Source organism: Colias eurytheme, chromosome 12 (genome assembly GCF_061535395.1).
Source record: "Colias eurytheme isolate Ceu_HAF_F1 chromosome 12, ilColEury1 Martin Lab GWU primary, whole genome shotgun sequence".
In the NCBI taxonomy this organism is placed as follows: Eukaryota; Metazoa; Arthropoda; class Insecta; order Lepidoptera; family Pieridae; genus Colias; species Colias eurytheme.
The window spans coordinates 4526905-4543086 of record NC_142991.1 but is presented as its reverse complement, the minus strand read 5'-3'; the positions used below and the strand labels follow the sequence as shown (position 1 = coordinate 4543086).

The following is a 16182-nucleotide window of genomic DNA, read 5'->3' as shown; positions in this document are numbered from 1 at the left end:
AATTTCGTTTACTTTGAAAAAATCTAATTCTTTGCAAATCTTCATTTTCGCACTTATACGTTGATTCTAGCAATTATAAATATGATTGATCAAGCTCTTGATGACAACATTTCTGAAAATGATGAAGAGGAAAGTTTCTTCCAAGACGTAGACATTTTACAAAAACATGGGATAAATGTAGCCGATATAAAAAAGTTAAAGGGTGCAGGTATTTGCACGATAAAAGGTATTCAAATGTCTACAAAGAAGAAATTGTGTAATATAAAAGGTTTTTCCGAAACAAAGGTTGAAAAAATAAAGGAAGCATGTTTAAAAGTCGTAACTCTTGGATTTATGACAGCCTTGGAAGTTAGTGACCGACGAAAACAAGTTTTTAAAATCAGCACTGGTAGCAGTGAATTAGAGTAAGCAATAATTTAATAAACTTAAATATGTTTTTCTTCAGAAAACCACTTTTTGCGCCAATAATTAAATATAAATAATACACGTTTTTGTGTGTTAAAGCAAACTACTGGCGGGAGGAATTGAATCTATGGCAATTACTGAAGTTTTTGGAGAATTTCGCACTGGAAAAACACAACTGTCCCATACTCTATGCGTTACAACACAAATACCGAACTCTTCTGGTTATCATGGCGGAAAAGTAATGTTTTTGGACACGGAACATACCTTGTATCCTTTCTTAAATATAAAAATATATTCGCAATTTTCTAACAAATTTACTATTTAAATTTTGAAGTCGTACCAATTTTGTGGTTCTTTTTATTTTCTTAACGCACTCAAAAGTCGCCCAGACCGGTTAAGACCTATCGCAGATAGGTTTAACTTAGATCAAAATGGAGTTTTGGATAACGTTTTGTACGCAAGAGCATATACTTCGGAGCATCAGGTAGAGTACCAAAAACGAACAACAAAATTAAGTTACTTATAATAATAATGTAGGTATAAATAGAATGTCCTTTCCAAAAGATAACAATATTTTTTACGCTCAACAGAACCTATAATGGCAATCAATTTTTTATGTATGAATGAAATTACAGTGTTTGCTAATTGCTATTAGCTAAGTTTGTACTATAATAAGTACACAATATAATATATATTTAAAACGCCAATGATTCCTTATTATGGGAATTGAGTACACATCTCATGGTGCAGGTTTACTATAATCAAACTATAACAGAACTAATGAGGTCACTAGCATCAATACTGAAGCTAGTTTTAACATCTTAAGATAAACAAGGTCTAAATATGGCGTTCCTTGCCCCACTTTTTAATCCATAACATCAATCTATGTTCATGTTGGGTTTGATTTATGAATCGTATCATAAAATAGTACATATTCATAAATTTTTAAATAATAACGTAACTAGCTCTAAATTAAAAATTTTATACCTTCAACTGCGGATAAATCTACAGGGCCCTAACCCATATTCTAAACCTAAAAATCATTTTTAGGTATATTATTATTTCACATTAAAATTTTCACAAGGACTCTTTTTTTGCATTTACAAAGGCGGAGTTATTAGATTTCGTAGCTGCTAAATTCCATGAAGAGGCCGGGGTTTTCAAACTTCTCATAGTAGACTCTATTATGGCATTATTTCGAGTTGATTTCTCTGGTCGCGGTGAACTGGCAGACAGACAACAAAAATTAGCTCAAGTGCTTTCAAGGTTACAAAAGGTTCGTGGTTATATATATACATACTTATATTATAAAGAGGAAAGGTTTGTATGTATGTATGATTACACGCATAAATTACTGGACCGATTTTGATGAAATTTGGCACAGATAATCTTTAGAGCCTGAGAAAGAACATAGGCTACCTTTTATTGCGAAATATGTACCACGGGCGAAGCCGGGACGGACCGCTAGTCAATTATAATTTGCCTCTTGCCTCTATATGCTGTCTTTTCTTCTGTGTTTCATGTAAATCTTGTGTGTGTGCAATAAAGTATTATCTATCTATCAAGATATTTCACACATGTGTCCGTTCATCATGGATCATAATATGATCAATCATAATTTTGTTTAATGATTTCATTTAAAACTGCCCATCAAGTAAACGCGTGTTAAGAATGCATAGATAAAAGCATCCGGGTGGACTATAAGTTGTAATGACTCCAATTCGGGACTTCAGATAAGATAAATGTTATATGTTGGATTTCAGAAGAGAATATTTTTATCTCCAAATAGCGACATAGGTCAATGTTAGATTTAAGTATAATTTCATTATAATTGTCTAAAAAGATCGTCCCTATTTATGGAAAAATCATGATTAATGGTTATTAATAATGAAATAAAATATCATAAATACTTTTATTTTAAGTTTACAATTAATTTTTTAGATATCGGAAGAATACAATGTAGCAGTTTTTATAACAAATCAAATGACTGCTGATCCAGGTGCCACTTTATCTTTTCAAGTAGATCCCAAAAAACCTATCGGTGGAAACATTTTAGCCCATGCCTCTACAACAAGAATAGCCCTCAGAAAAGGGCGCGGTGAAAATCGAATCGCGAAAATTTATGATTCCCCGGATTTGCCGGAGAGTGAAGCTACGTTTGCAATAACGAATGGTGGCGTTGCTGATGCCAAAGATTAGTTAAAAAACAATAAATAAATTTAATGTTAAACAATTAATCTTTTACTCATTTTACTTTGATTTTACTATTTTACACACAAGTCGCGTGTATCGTTAGAAATAAGTAAGTAGTAACCAAATGGTTGCAGACAGGTCACTGCTTATTAATAATTATTATCTAAAGTGATTGGCCTGTATAATGATTAATGATTCAACGTCGATAACATATTGAACCGATGGCAAGGAATTCCAAAGCGACGCGACGCACACGTGCGCCAAAGTCCATTCAAACAGGATCGCCTTAACATCGTCATAGTGGCGTGACTCGATTGAGCCAATTGAGTTGACGCTCTAGAATAAAACAAGATTAGATAAACTATGCGACAAATGATGTGCGTATTGTTCTACAACACAATATTGTTTGTCACACGTTTATACATTCAGAAATAACTATGTTATAAATACAATTCCAAATCGCCTAGGAACATATTTTATAATGCACAAAAATGTATTTTTCTATATAAGAAAAAAGAGACAGGTCCGGTACCTATTTGTAAAATTTATAGAGAAGTCTTCTTTGATAGTTAAAAATATTAAAGAGAAAAAAATAATAATTCGACATTATACTTAATGACAAATTAATAAGTTGTTGTCTAAATTCTTGTTTTTATTCGTTCGATATACCTACGTGTTATATAAAGCTTGAAAATACTTCAAACTAAAAATAGCAAACGTAACAATAATTTTCATAAATTTTTGTATAATTTTATTCCTTTTTAATTACATACCTACCTTTAATTTAAAACAAGTCGACCCGCGACCGGCGCTAGGGCGCATCACAGGGCGCATGCCTGCAATTTGTCAAAGTCATTTGAGAATATTGAATTGTCATTTGTCAGTTGAATTCAGAATTAGGTAGTGTGTAGAAGTCGATACGGTAAATTTCTATAAGATTTCGTATTTTATGTGAAATATAGAAATTAAACTAAATTATTTTATTTTATTAAACAAGATACATTTTAGTGAATCTCCTTAGTGTTTAATTTGTGTTATTATGAGTGATACTAATGAAAAAAAGCAAGTACGTGTTTGGTGTGATGGGTGGTAAGTCAAGATTTTTTTATATTTTTTCAGTCGCCTATTATGATTTACAATAGATTTTATTGCCTTTGTATTGCATTATGAATACGCTAATTCACAGAAGCAAAGGTTATCAGAGTGCATTAATATTTACACCTATATAAATGCATTGTTAGAAGGTTTCGGCGTAATTAGCGCCTGCCGCTTAATTTTATTTTTTCTCATGTTAACTCAGAAATAGTCTTTACTTACATGATGACACATACATGCATTGTTTAATTTTAAAGAGGATGAAAATTTAGAATTACTTGATTTAGTATTAGTAATATTAATATTTTACAAATAAAATTTATTAAGAATTCTATTCTATAAGTTTAATGTATCTGCATATATAAAATACATTTTACATGATTTAATTTAATTGAAATTAATTTATTATAAGCACACGGTCAAATTATTATCTTAACAAAAACTGAAATTTTCAGCTATGACATGGTCCACTTTGGACATGCAAATTCATTGAGACAGGCGAAAGCTTTAGGTGATGTGTTGATAGTGGGTGTTCACACAGATGAAGAGATTTCAAAACATAAAGGGCCACCAGTGTTCACTCAAGAGGAGCGATACAAAATGGTGCGAGCCATAAAGTGGGTGGATCAGGTGGTAGAAGGTGCACCTTATGTCACAACTCTTGAGACGTTGGATAAATATCAGTGTGACTTCTGTGTACATGGAGGTATTTAAGAATTTCTATTTAATTGTTTTCTAAAACATTTTATCCAAGTTTTGTAAATATAAAATTGCATTTTAATAATTGCCATGGACTCAAATATATGTCATATGAATTAGCTTTAAGAATGGATGTACTTACATACATCGTAATTCTAATCAGAATTATTTTTTATATGTATAAAAACAACCTGATGGTACAAGATATTATAAAACTAACAATTCCATCATCTACATCTTCAAGATAAATACATATTGGGTATATGTCAGGTATCAGGCATTGTCAGGCATCACAACGTTTCATTGTATTCAAATCAAAATATTTAAAAGTTATAAATAATAATTACTTGTTTTTCAGATGACATCACAGTAACAGCAGAAGGAATTGATACATATCATTTAGTCAAAAGTGCTGGTAAATATAGGTAAATGTTGAAAGAAAAGAAAATTAAACTAAATGGAAGAAACATTTTTTCACATTAATAAAATACAGTTAATATTTCGTAAAAGGCTACTTCATTCAAAATCCATTTTACAGCCTAATGATAACACTCGGCTAGCCTAATGATAAGTTCCTACACGGAATTTCATTACAAATAAGAACCCTGTATGCAAAAGCATAATTTTTTACACACAGTGATTTACACGGTTTTTATTAATCAGTCAAACAATTTGCTAATTATAACAAAAACTACTATACACATCATTATATTAGGCAATATACAAGTTTTACAAAAACATAACAAATTTGAATATATTAATTTGTCATCTTTTGTTCTTATAGGAATAACCCTGACCTTGGTAAAATATTTATTTAGCTAAGGTACATATTGTATTGTAAATACATAGTTCATGAATTGGTCACATTATAAATTGAAACAATATAGAAATGTACACTTTGTCAATAGAAAACCTAAATATCTGTTAATGAATTTATTTATTTATTTATTATTTATTTAACACTTTAATAATTGTACAGAAGCCTTAGAACTACTTACACAATACACATAGAACAGAGTACAACTATTTTGGCGGCCTTATCACTTAATAGTGATCTCTTCCAGGCAACCACGGTAAAAGGTAAACAAGCAAAAAGATCACTAATTGGCGGGACGAGAACAGAAAAAGAATAATTAATAGCAAGAAAACGAAAAAAAAAAAATAATAATATATATCTACCTTAAATAATACATATCCATATACAATATCACATATACTATACATATACATACACAATATATAAATATACATATACATAAATAAAATAAACAGATATACATACCAATTACATATTATATAATAAACATAAATAAATATATACTTAGAGGGAAACACACTGATATTGAATAAGATAAAATTATTATACGAATACCATCTATATCTAATACAGAGTACCACGTACATATTGTAACATAATGAAAATATGAAAGAAAAATAAAAAGTTAATAAAATATTACTGGTCCGGATCAGCAGCGGAAAGAAAATGTTGTCGCACAAGATTTTTAAAACCCGAAGGGGTCTGGGCTTGACGAATATTTAATGGCAGAGAGTTCCATAACTTAACTGATATCGCTGCAAAAGACTTGCCATAAAAATTTGTGCGTCGGCTTGGAACACGCAAGATGAGTCTATCCTCAGAGCGAAGTGAGTAGCTTTCACTGTGCAAGAAGGAAAAATTGGACTTGAGGTAGGAAGGAGCGGAGGGATTAAAAAGGATACGGAACAGTAGTTGCAAATAGTGTAGATTCCGGCGAAGTCGGATAGGGAGCCACTTGAGCCTTTTCCTGAAAGAAGAAACGTGGTCATATTTTCGAAGGCCGAAAATAAATCTAATACAAAAATTTTGGAGACGCTCAAGTTTATCAAGATGCTCGACTGCTAAATCAGGAAAACATGCATCTGCGTAATCAAGTATAGGAAGGAGAAGGGATTGTGCTAGCGTAATTTTGGTAGGAATAGGCAAGAAGTTACGAAGCCGCCGGAGCGTAGCAGAAGCAGCATAGATCCTACGGCTTAATTCCTGAATATGGTGAGACCAGGACAAGGTTTGGTCAAAAACCACACCTAAGTTTCTAACTACCGTTTTGTAAGGTATAACAACGTCACCGATTTTGATGTTTGGCAAAATACCCCAGTCGATTTCCGAAATTAGATAAGGACTACCGATTATGATGACATTGCTTTTAGCTGGGTTGAGTTTTAGTCCAAATTCGTTACACCAGCTGGTTATGTTAGCTAATTCGGAATTGGAAAAATGGATAGCCATAGGTAAGTCAGCAAGGGAGGACTGGGTGTAAATCTGTAAGTCGTCAGCATACATATGGTACAGAGACGTCAGCCGGGAACATAAGGAGTTAATGAAGATGGAAAAGAGGAGAGGAGACAAAACGCCGCCCTGAGGCACACCGGCAGAGACCGCACACCAAGATGAGTACTTAGTATCCACCAAGATACGCTGCCTCCGGCCGTGTAGGTAGGAATGGAACCAGTCAATTACGGAAGGAGAAATGTTAAGAACACGCAGCAGACCCAGCAGTACGTCAAAGTCCACAGTTGTAAAAGCGTTGCTGAAATCTAAAAGAGTAAGTACTGTGAGCTGCTTATTGTCCATACCAGCACGAATATCGTCAGTAACCTTGACCAGGGCTGTAGTCGTACTATGACCGGGACGGAATCCGGATTGAAAATCACTAAGGATATTATGTTTGTTCAGGAAAGAGGTAAGTTGCTGATGTATTATACGTTCAAGGACTTTGGATAGGAAAGGTAATATGGAAATTGGACGGAAATCTGAAAAGGAATTCGGGTTGGATTTTTTGGGTAAAGGGATGACTTGAGCATCTTTCCAAACAGTTGGGAGTGTACCGGTGGACATGGAGAAGTTCAGAATGTGAGTAAGGGAGGGAATAATGATATCAAGGATGGGAATGATCATAGTACGGCTAACAAGGTCACAGCCAACAGCATTTGATGAGATGGACAATATGTGTTTCTTAACATCCCGTTCGGAGACTTGCTTAAAAAGGAAAGGAGGATAAGCAGGAGTAGGAAAGGTGGAGAGGTTTTTGAGAGTACGGTGTTTCATATTGGGGTCAAGCGAGGAGGATGATGTAAAGTGCATATTGAGTTGGCTTATATCAATAGTATTAGGAAAAGCATTAGACTCTTTACCAATCCCCAAGCTTTTCAGAAATTTCCAATTTGTACCTGAATCACCGCTCTCAAGGGATTTGTGGATATGGCGTCGCTGAGCGTCGAATTTAGTTACTTTTTTATCTTTCTTATTAATATTTGTTCATATGACAACAATTGATTTGGAGATTATTTAACTTAGAGTTAATACGAGTTTTCAATAAGTGGGTAAATATAATATTTAAATAATTTTTTTTCCAGAGAAGTGTCTAGAACAGCTGGAGTATCTACAACAGATCTTGTTGGAAGGATGCTACTACTTACCAGAGAGCATTTCAAGTAAACCTTTTTTCTTTTTTTACCTTTGATTTTTATTGTATCAGATATAGTTAGCTACATTTCTAATGTTATAAAAAAAATCGTGTTTTGAATGAATGAAAATGAATGAATGAAGACCTAACAGAAGTCAGAAACAGGCTGTTTTACATAACTTCTGTTAGGTCTGAGGTTTATTTTAATTAGGTCTGTGTTTCAAACAGCAAAGGGCGGCCTTATCGCTAGGTAGCGATTTCTGCCAGGCAACCCTAACATTGAATGGAAATAAAAAGATTTCGTATTTTTTAGATTTTTATTTTTTTATATGTTTTATTTAAATATTAAATAGCACCCAATGACCGATAAGTAATAGTATCCCTTATCTTCTAGGAGAGGTGACAAAGAGTACACTGTGGCTCTGGACCATTCGTCAAACCTCGGGACAGATTCTACAGCGCGATCACCGTATACAGGCTGTTCACAATTCTTACCGACCACACAGAAGATTATACAGTTTAGCAGTGGATTGTCGCCGAAGCCCACAGATAGGGTTTGTGTGTTTGTTTTTAAAAAGTCATTCTATAGGATACAATCACAAAAAATCATAAAAAAAATGGTTGGAAAGTAAAAAAAAAATGTTGAGTAATTTTTTGTTACACTGTTTTAAGGGATTTTACAATATCAATAATGTTAATGCATTATTACTCTATTGTTTGTTTCCGATAGGAAATGAGTAATACTCTTTTATTTACATTTTATAACATCATAATATGCATATTTTTCTCTCCACTAAAAGTTAAAACGTAGTACAATTTTAATTATTTCATTATACATACTTAGTATACAAATCACGCAAAAATAAATAAATGAAAACAAATTTTAAACACGTACTAATTTATTTAGCTATTTACGATGCTGACTGTACCTATAAATGCGCAGCTCATGCTTATCTTAATCAGGAAATCAATCAAGTTTTGAAGTACTTACTAACAATGAACAACTGAAATTGTAATAATTTTAGGACTTAGCATTGTTACGACGCGGCGGTTTCTTCAAAATTGTATCATTTTTTTTAATATCTGGGTCTGTTTTTACAAATGCATATTGGTGGAATATTTTGATACTCAAATTATATTAAAATATGTTATCCCTTATTTTCACGAAGGCATAGTCACAGTTTCAAAAACTTGCGACGTTAAAGAAAATAACATTCACATTTACGTAAGAAATTGCGGGTATTAGCTAATACCTTTTCACTCATCGAGATAGTATGTACTACGTACTAGAGAGGCGATCGCTACTACACTCTCTTTAACACGAGCTAGAGGTAAGAATCACAAGTCTCTTTAGTCTGTGTCGGACTGTGCCCCCCGCTTGCCGCGTCAACACGTGTTATTGCTCTGTTCAAAATGCCTTCGTGTTTGCTTAGATATTGTTTTACAAGTTCCCATAATACAAACAAAGCCCGAGGAGTGACTTTTCACCAGTAAGTTTCCTTATTATGAGTAAGTCATGCATTTTACTAATATTGTTATCATTTTGCGAAAAATCACCACGCGTTCTGCGTTTCGCGCCATTTTTCATAGACTAACAGCACAGACGTGACACTATCGATGAGTCTATTAAAAAAATGTAACTGGATTTTTTTAACTATGTATATATACTAGGAAAGATTACCGTGGTGTAGTACCTAAATATTTATACTTTTACCCGACTACGCAAAGTAAAACGGTAGGTTATATTAAGTAATATTTATTTATTTACCTATTTTTATTTATTAAAAAAAGGTTAATCAACAGTTGTTCCAATAGGATTTATAAATTATTATGCACAACAATTACAAATAAACACAACATTCACAGAAACTAATACAGTAAAACTTCCTTAATCGCGCTTCCTTTATTCGTGTTTTCACTATTCGCGGATTAAAAAAATGCGACCCAATTTCTATATTCACGACTAAAAATTTTTTTTATTCGCGGATTTAATAAGTACATACATAATAATAAAATTATTCCAATAGGTATCTTACCCAATATCCTTGTCAAATGGAATAATAAGAAAGTAAAATAGATCTTATTACAAGTTTGCCTAAAGTACATAATATTATGTTCTTAAAATATGATATCGCCGAGGCCTTTGACACAAGCCGCCTTTGTCGCAAGCCACCTCTGCGGCGATTGATGTTTTTGAGAATGTAAATAAACAGAATGGAAGCAACCTTATAACTCAATAAATAAAGTATATTTTTAAATGTAGTTCCGTTTATAGTAAAAGCCGCTTTGCGTATTTATTGTTTCGTCTTTCACATTCATTACAAAAATTGTGATCGAGTAAGGGGGCGTCCATAAATTACGTGAGGTGTTTTTTAAAATTTTCTGCACCTCCCTCCCCCCCTGGTGAGATGTCGTGAGAATTTATTCAACCCCTCCCCCATCCTCGAATCTCACGTGAGATTTTTCAAAATGTGAGTTTCTTATACGTAAACGCCATCAACATTGAATCATCGTATCCATTTAATTAGGGCTATTATAAACCAATACTCCAAAATTCGATTACATCATGAAGCAAAAACTGATAAAACTATTGATTACTACACAAAACGACAAAAGCTTACTAAATTAATATTATTTAAAGGAAATTAAAATACATAGTTTAATATAAAATCCTCGTTTTATTAATTCCCTAGTATCAGTACCACCAGATAGTACCGAGTAAACAGATTGCACAATGTGTCGCATCTGCACGCATTGCTTAATCTTTGAACTTGAAGCCACGCCTCGCTCGTTCCACACGTACCCCACCACATCGGCCGCGCGCAATGTTTTTGTTTGGAATAACCCCTCTAGTAGTACATACTATCTCGATGTTTTCACTCGATATTCTTGAAATTCTTTTGCGTGCCCCAAATGAATGTATGAAAATGAATTTATTTATGAAACTAAATTATTGAATGCTTCATCCTAAATACTAACAAAACACACTCAATGCTCTTCGCCTTGACCTTTAATCTAATCGAGTTTGTTATTATCTAGTTATTTTAAAAATACTAATAATAGCCGAATGTAGTTGGTAATAATTAATAAAGCTGTACGGTTGTCGAATAAAATACGACTATTTTACTTGTCTGAGCCAGAAGGAGGATTAAGCTTTTCAGACTCACTTCGTCATGTCGTTACAGTTTAGAATTGTGTTATGTTTGAGACTGATAGTTACTAGTGTATTAAAATAATGATAATAAACATATTCAAATCTTTAATGAATCGTATTTAAGGATTGCAACTTTTTGCAAGATAATTTTAAATTTTTTGAATCCATCTGAACATCATTTTCCAGATGCTTGTTTTATTTATTGACGCATGCATTTGTAAACCGTAAAATGTTTTTAAATGTCATCAAACTTGTTTCGATAGTTTTATCCTCGGCAAATGTCCTTTTTTATTTTAAATGTTCCTTGAAATTTAAACATGTTAACCGAGCGCCGAGAAATCACAATTACATGGTCGGGCTTGACAAATTACAATACTTAGGTATATAATTTTGGTCATGAAGGAAAAAACTGAGTTAAGAAATTACACTTTTCATAAATATTTACGTACCATTTGGCATTGCCTTGTTTCAATTTGTTAGATTACGCGTGACGATCGAACGTAACTTATTTATTATTTAAAAAAATGATAGTTTTAAATATCCATGGGCATCGAACGAAACATGATCACGATCTAAAAAAAATCAAATATCAATGCTTGGAACGTTTATAAATTTGTATGAACAATTTATTAAACCTTGAACTTAGATCGTCGGTAAAATCGTTACGTTAACTTGAAACGTGAACACAATACTTGAAGGTCGATATGGAGAAACGATTTTACTTCATAACATAAGTATGTAGTTATCATATGGCAGTAATAAAAATATGCACGGAAAAGGAAATCATTTAAGTGATTAATGTTGTCTATCGTAATGCATATTTTAACCTAATTTTCCAATATCGTATGCACTCTCTGATGACTATCAGCGCTTTATCGTGTTATCGTGAGTTTGATATGAGAACACGGCCATTCATACTTTTCTGAATCATTTCTATACTAGAAAAAGATTGTAAAATTACCATTATTGATATGCGTAATACGGAATAATCTGTATGGCTGAATCATAATGAAATATAATTGAATTCATACTTTACAACGCAGAACTTTAGAATTAAAAAATATATAGGTACTTACCTAATTTTAGAAATTTATATCTGCTAGGTTTGAATTCAAATCGTGTTTTACGGGCTACGATAAATAGTTTTTTTACCGTAGCCCGTAAATACGATCACTTCAAATCCAGCCTCATGGTCCATTTTTTTCTATCCTACTACTTTGTTTACTTTCATACATTGCTTTTTTTTTCAGGTGGTATACGTAGCGGGTGCATTCGATCTATTCCACGTCGGCCATCTTGACTTTTTGGAAGCCGCACACTCACAAGGCGACTTTTTGATAGTCGGTCTTCATACGGACCTAGAAGTGAATAGATACAAAGGGTCCAACTACCCCATAATGAATCTACATGAACGCGTGCTATCTGTACTGGCTTGCAAGGTAATTGCATATTATAATTAGCGTAATTAATAATTTGTATACATGTTTGTATTAGTTATCTGTGCAATTTATTAATAGCGTGTTTAAAAATAACGGTAATTATTTTTAGTGTCAGAATTTATTTATACATTGATACTTGATAGACAGTGTAGGACATGTTTAATTTTGGGCCTTTGAGTTTGAACATTTTTTGATCAATGGTACTGATGAGTCACGGTTTATGTAGGAGTCGTAATATAGTATTTTTTATATCACTTTCAATACATTTCTATTAATAAAAAGATAAAAAATAGTAGGTATTTACATATTATGTACTTGAGAATAATATTGATTAATCGATAAGGTTATGAAACTATTATCGTGTGCTAAACTGAATCATTCAATTATGTTTGTTTCCGGAGGTAGTGGAAAATTTTATAGATTTCCGGTATTAAACAAATCTAAACATATTATATTTTTATCTTTAAATGTGTGCATAGTTACTTATCTATTCATATACATATAATCAAATTACTAGATTTTTTTTACTCGCGTTCTACATATGTTATGATAACTTCGACAACAATGTATAGCGTTTGTGTAAGATAATTATAGTGATATTCGTACTATTATTATAATGCAAGTCTATTGGTCTATTACTTTTTAAAGGACACACCGATTATTTTTTGAGCGCTCGAGAAACGGCTGGGGGCAATTCATTCAGAATTTTCTTTTTTTTCTGTATGTATTTATTTGTTAGTCATTTTTTTTTTCATTTTAATTTGGCATATTACACTTACAATTTTACATCGAAATTAAGAATATACATTACACTTAAAATTTTAAATCTGTACATTTATAACAATACTGATATGAGGACCGGATGATACAATAATAGTAGATTGTTCCTTCCTATCTGTCGATTCGTCCTTTTCCTATTGTACTATAAATAAATTCATATTTTGCATTGTTTCACCCATACTTCCATTCCACATCAGTTCAAAATGTAGATTGAAATGGATATTTGCATTAACAGGTTATAAACTACGACAAAAAAGAACATAGGTAAATAAAACCAGCTATGGCTAGGAAACTTTTAATGAATTTAAAATTATTTTTTAATTTGTACGAAACAGTAATGGCATGTGGCTTATAGTTTATAATGTTTACAAAAGTAACACAAAACACTACTAAAACTAGAATGTTCATCCACCCTCTATGCGTATGCCACCAAATTTAATTTTAATTGATTCTGTAGTATTTGCATGATAGAGTAACAAACATACAAGCATACTCAAAAACTTTCGCATTTATAATATTAGTAGGATAAAAGTAGTGTTAAAATTGTTGTTTTTGACGTGATAACGTTTTTAAAATCGTTTTAGTCGGGTGACATGTTCAGAAACTTGTGTCACACCAAAACCTCACAAGCGCGATCGCAAGTATAACGAGAGAGAGACGGACCGATCTCCCGTCTCATCTCGAGCGCTGCCACCAATAAGACGTTATCACGTAAACATTTCGATCGTAAACCTACTTTACAAACAATTTTTTTTATTACAACTTATTTCATTAACTATCATGTTACAGTACGTCCACGAAGTAGTGATAGGCGCGCCGTACAGCGTGACCGCGGACCTGATGGACCACTTCAACGTGGACGTTGTTTGTCACGGCGCTACACCGATATCGTTCGACGCGGACAAGTCCGACCCGTACGAGGTGCCCAAGGAGAGGGGCTGTTTTAAGGTGCGTGTAGTTTGGAAATAGAAAGAAAGAAAGAAAATACATTTAATCCAGCACACAAAAATACAAGGCAAAAACAACAAAGTAACTTACAATGAACAAAAACAATTAAATGAAAATTACAATTTATAAATGAAGTAAGTAGGTATGTATGTATGGTCACGTTTGTACAAGTATAAAAAAACATAGGTATTTTATTATGGGGTTGACTTTAGTATGTGTACTGTACAGGGATACCACTCAGCAAATCTGTGGCTTAATAGCCGCAGCACTGATTTTCAGTTTAAATACACATAAAAATATCGGCCGAATTGAATACTTACTCCATTTTTTTAAAGTCGGTTAAAACACACACACACACACTCAGTGTTAATTTTTTGTGTCACGTGTTTGAAAAAAGAGAAAATTACGACACATAATAGATTTAATATAATAAATAAGCAAGGGCATTAAAAAGTTTACTAAAATATAATTTTGTATGATTGATTGTTCTTGTAGGGTTTGATGGAATTTCTGGAGATAGATTATTTTTTTTAAATAAAATATTAGTACCTTATCCGGAAAATCAACTTTATACGTCTAACATTAAGATCGAATACAAGAGAATAAAATTTTTAAACATACAGAAAAGTACCTATATAAAATGGTCATACGACATTTAATATTGATATTGCAAATTTATCATTACAGATTTTAAATTCTGGCAACACAATGACAACAGAGGACATAGTGCAGAGGATAATACGTCATCGACTTGAATTTGAAGAAAGAAACACGAAGAAGGAAAAGAAGGAAATGGCCGCTGTGAAAGCCATAAACAAAAAGCCAACTCAAAACGGGGATTGTAAGACAACGAAATCTGTAGTAGTATAAAATAAATCTAAGAACATATAGATAATTCTTTAAACTTCTATCCCGCAATATTAATGTTTGAAATTCAATTGTGCTATTTAAATGGTTATAGTTAGAGATTTCATTAGAAAACATCTAATGAAGTCAGTCATATAACTGTGTTGCCATAATCATGGCTGGTGAATACTGTTAAAGATAGTAATTTATTTGCTTGTAGTGTTTATTTCCGTTAAATGTTATACACTTACATATTCCTGTATTAATATAAATGTACAAACATTATATTTAGAAACAAATGAATTCCAGTGTTGTTTTGCTTTTAAATATACAAAATATACATTTTAATATCGTCTAGGTAGTGGCACGGCCACATTGAGCCAGTTAACACCAAAAAGTTATATAGTTGAGAATATTAATATAATTAAACTCAAAATATTTTAGATCCATGTGCTTTATTATTATTTTCTATTTATATACAATTATTTTGTAAATACTCTATTATTCCATAGATAAGCTATTCTTGTCTTGTAATTAAATTTATGGTGTCGTGGCATTCACTTTATTTGTGGATCAGTCATATTAAATTATGGTGTAGTCATATTTAAATGTTAATATTTTATCCTTATTTATAAATAATTAAAATAAATAATCAATAAATAAATATGATTGTTTTATTTTACCAAATTTCATATCGAATGATTTTATGAACACATAGTCCCTCTCTCTCTGCCTCTGAGTTAAATTATGTTTTAAACATTTGATTTTTTTTATTTCGTGTAAGTACATTAAATAACTAAAGTCCGGTCGCGGAGCAGAAAGAATTTCGTACAATGACCTCTTTACCTACTGACAGTGGTCACAAACATTTTTGAATGAAGTGCAGTTTACATGATATACAGGGTGTCCCAAAAAGTAGTGATGAACGGAAGCTGGGAGGTAGAGGACCTAAAGGGCTATCCGAATCACCCCCATGTATGTTATGCGATTTTTCGTATTTTCGGAGTTATGACGTTTTTTTCAATTTTTCACCTATCGCCGAGTACGGTGATATTTTCACTCATGGTGACGTCAATTATTGCGGAAGGTGCTTGATTTTTTTTGTGTGCTAAGCTGAAAGATAGGCCAATTCAGTATGGTAACATTTACTATCGTTAGATCTTTGAATGGAATAAAAAAA

At 32.3% G+C, this 16182-nt stretch overlaps 2 protein-coding genes across 3 annotated transcripts; both read left to right on the top strand.

Moving 5' to 3' along the window:
• The first annotated feature begins 81 nt into the window (after nt 1-81).
• On the top strand, nt 82-2604 carry LOC149903939 (meiotic recombination protein DMC1 homolog). Its single transcript, XM_090107645.1, has 5 exons — nt 82-404; nt 505-672; nt 787-889; nt 1514-1681; nt 2347-2604. Exons 1-5 carry the CDS (start codon nt 82-84, stop codon nt 2602-2604), a joined length of 1020 nt encoding a protein of 339 aa, XP_089963771.1.
• An 895-nt stretch (nt 2605-3499) lies between these two features.
• Pect (phosphoethanolamine cytidylyltransferase) lies at nt 3500-15643 on the top strand. Of its 2 annotated transcripts, none has more exons than XM_090107644.1 (8): nt 3500-3687; nt 4149-4399; nt 4751-4817; nt 7786-7863; nt 8233-8389; nt 12240-12428; nt 13998-14156; nt 14844-15643. In XM_090107644.1, exons 1-8 carry the CDS (start codon nt 3638-3640, stop codon nt 15024-15026), a joined length of 1134 nt encoding a protein of 377 aa, XP_089963770.1. In that variant the 5' UTR covers nt 3500-3637; the 3' UTR covers nt 15027-15643. The 2 variants fall into 2 exon arrangements, with proteins under 2 accessions (XP_089963770.1, XP_089963769.1); XM_090107643.1 differs by having other exon boundaries at nt 8230-8389; nt 14844-15642.
• Nucleotides 15644-16182: the final 539 nt, after the last annotated feature.

What these genes read in the sequence shown, in the direction of transcription:
- LOC149903939 (XM_090107645.1), top strand. Translation starts at nt 82, where the DNA reads ATGATTGATCAAGCTCTTGATGACAACATTTCTGAAAATGATGAAGAG. An exon ending in TTGGACACGGAACATACCTT is followed by an intron (nt 673 to 786) that starts GTATCCTTTCTT and finishes CGCACTCAAAAG; the next exon opens with TCGCCCAGACCGGTTAAGAC. An exon ending in TGCTTTCAAGGTTACAAAAG is followed by an intron (nt 1,682 to 2,346) that starts GTTCGTGGTTAT and finishes TTAATTTTTTAG; the next exon opens with ATATCGGAAGAATACAATGT.
- Pect (XM_090107643.1), top strand. Translation starts at nt 3,638, where the DNA reads ATGAGTGATACTAATGAAAAAAAGCAAGTACGTGTTTGGTGTGATGGG. An exon ending in AAAAGTGCTGGTAAATATAG is followed by an intron (nt 4,818 to 7,785) that starts GTAAATGTTGAA and finishes TTTTTTTTCCAG; the next exon opens with AGAAGTGTCTAGAACAGCTG. An exon ending in CGCCGAAGCCCACAGATAGG is followed by an intron (nt 8,390 to 12,239) that starts GTTTGTGTGTTT and finishes TTTTTTTTTCAG; the next exon opens with GTGGTATACGTAGCGGGTGC.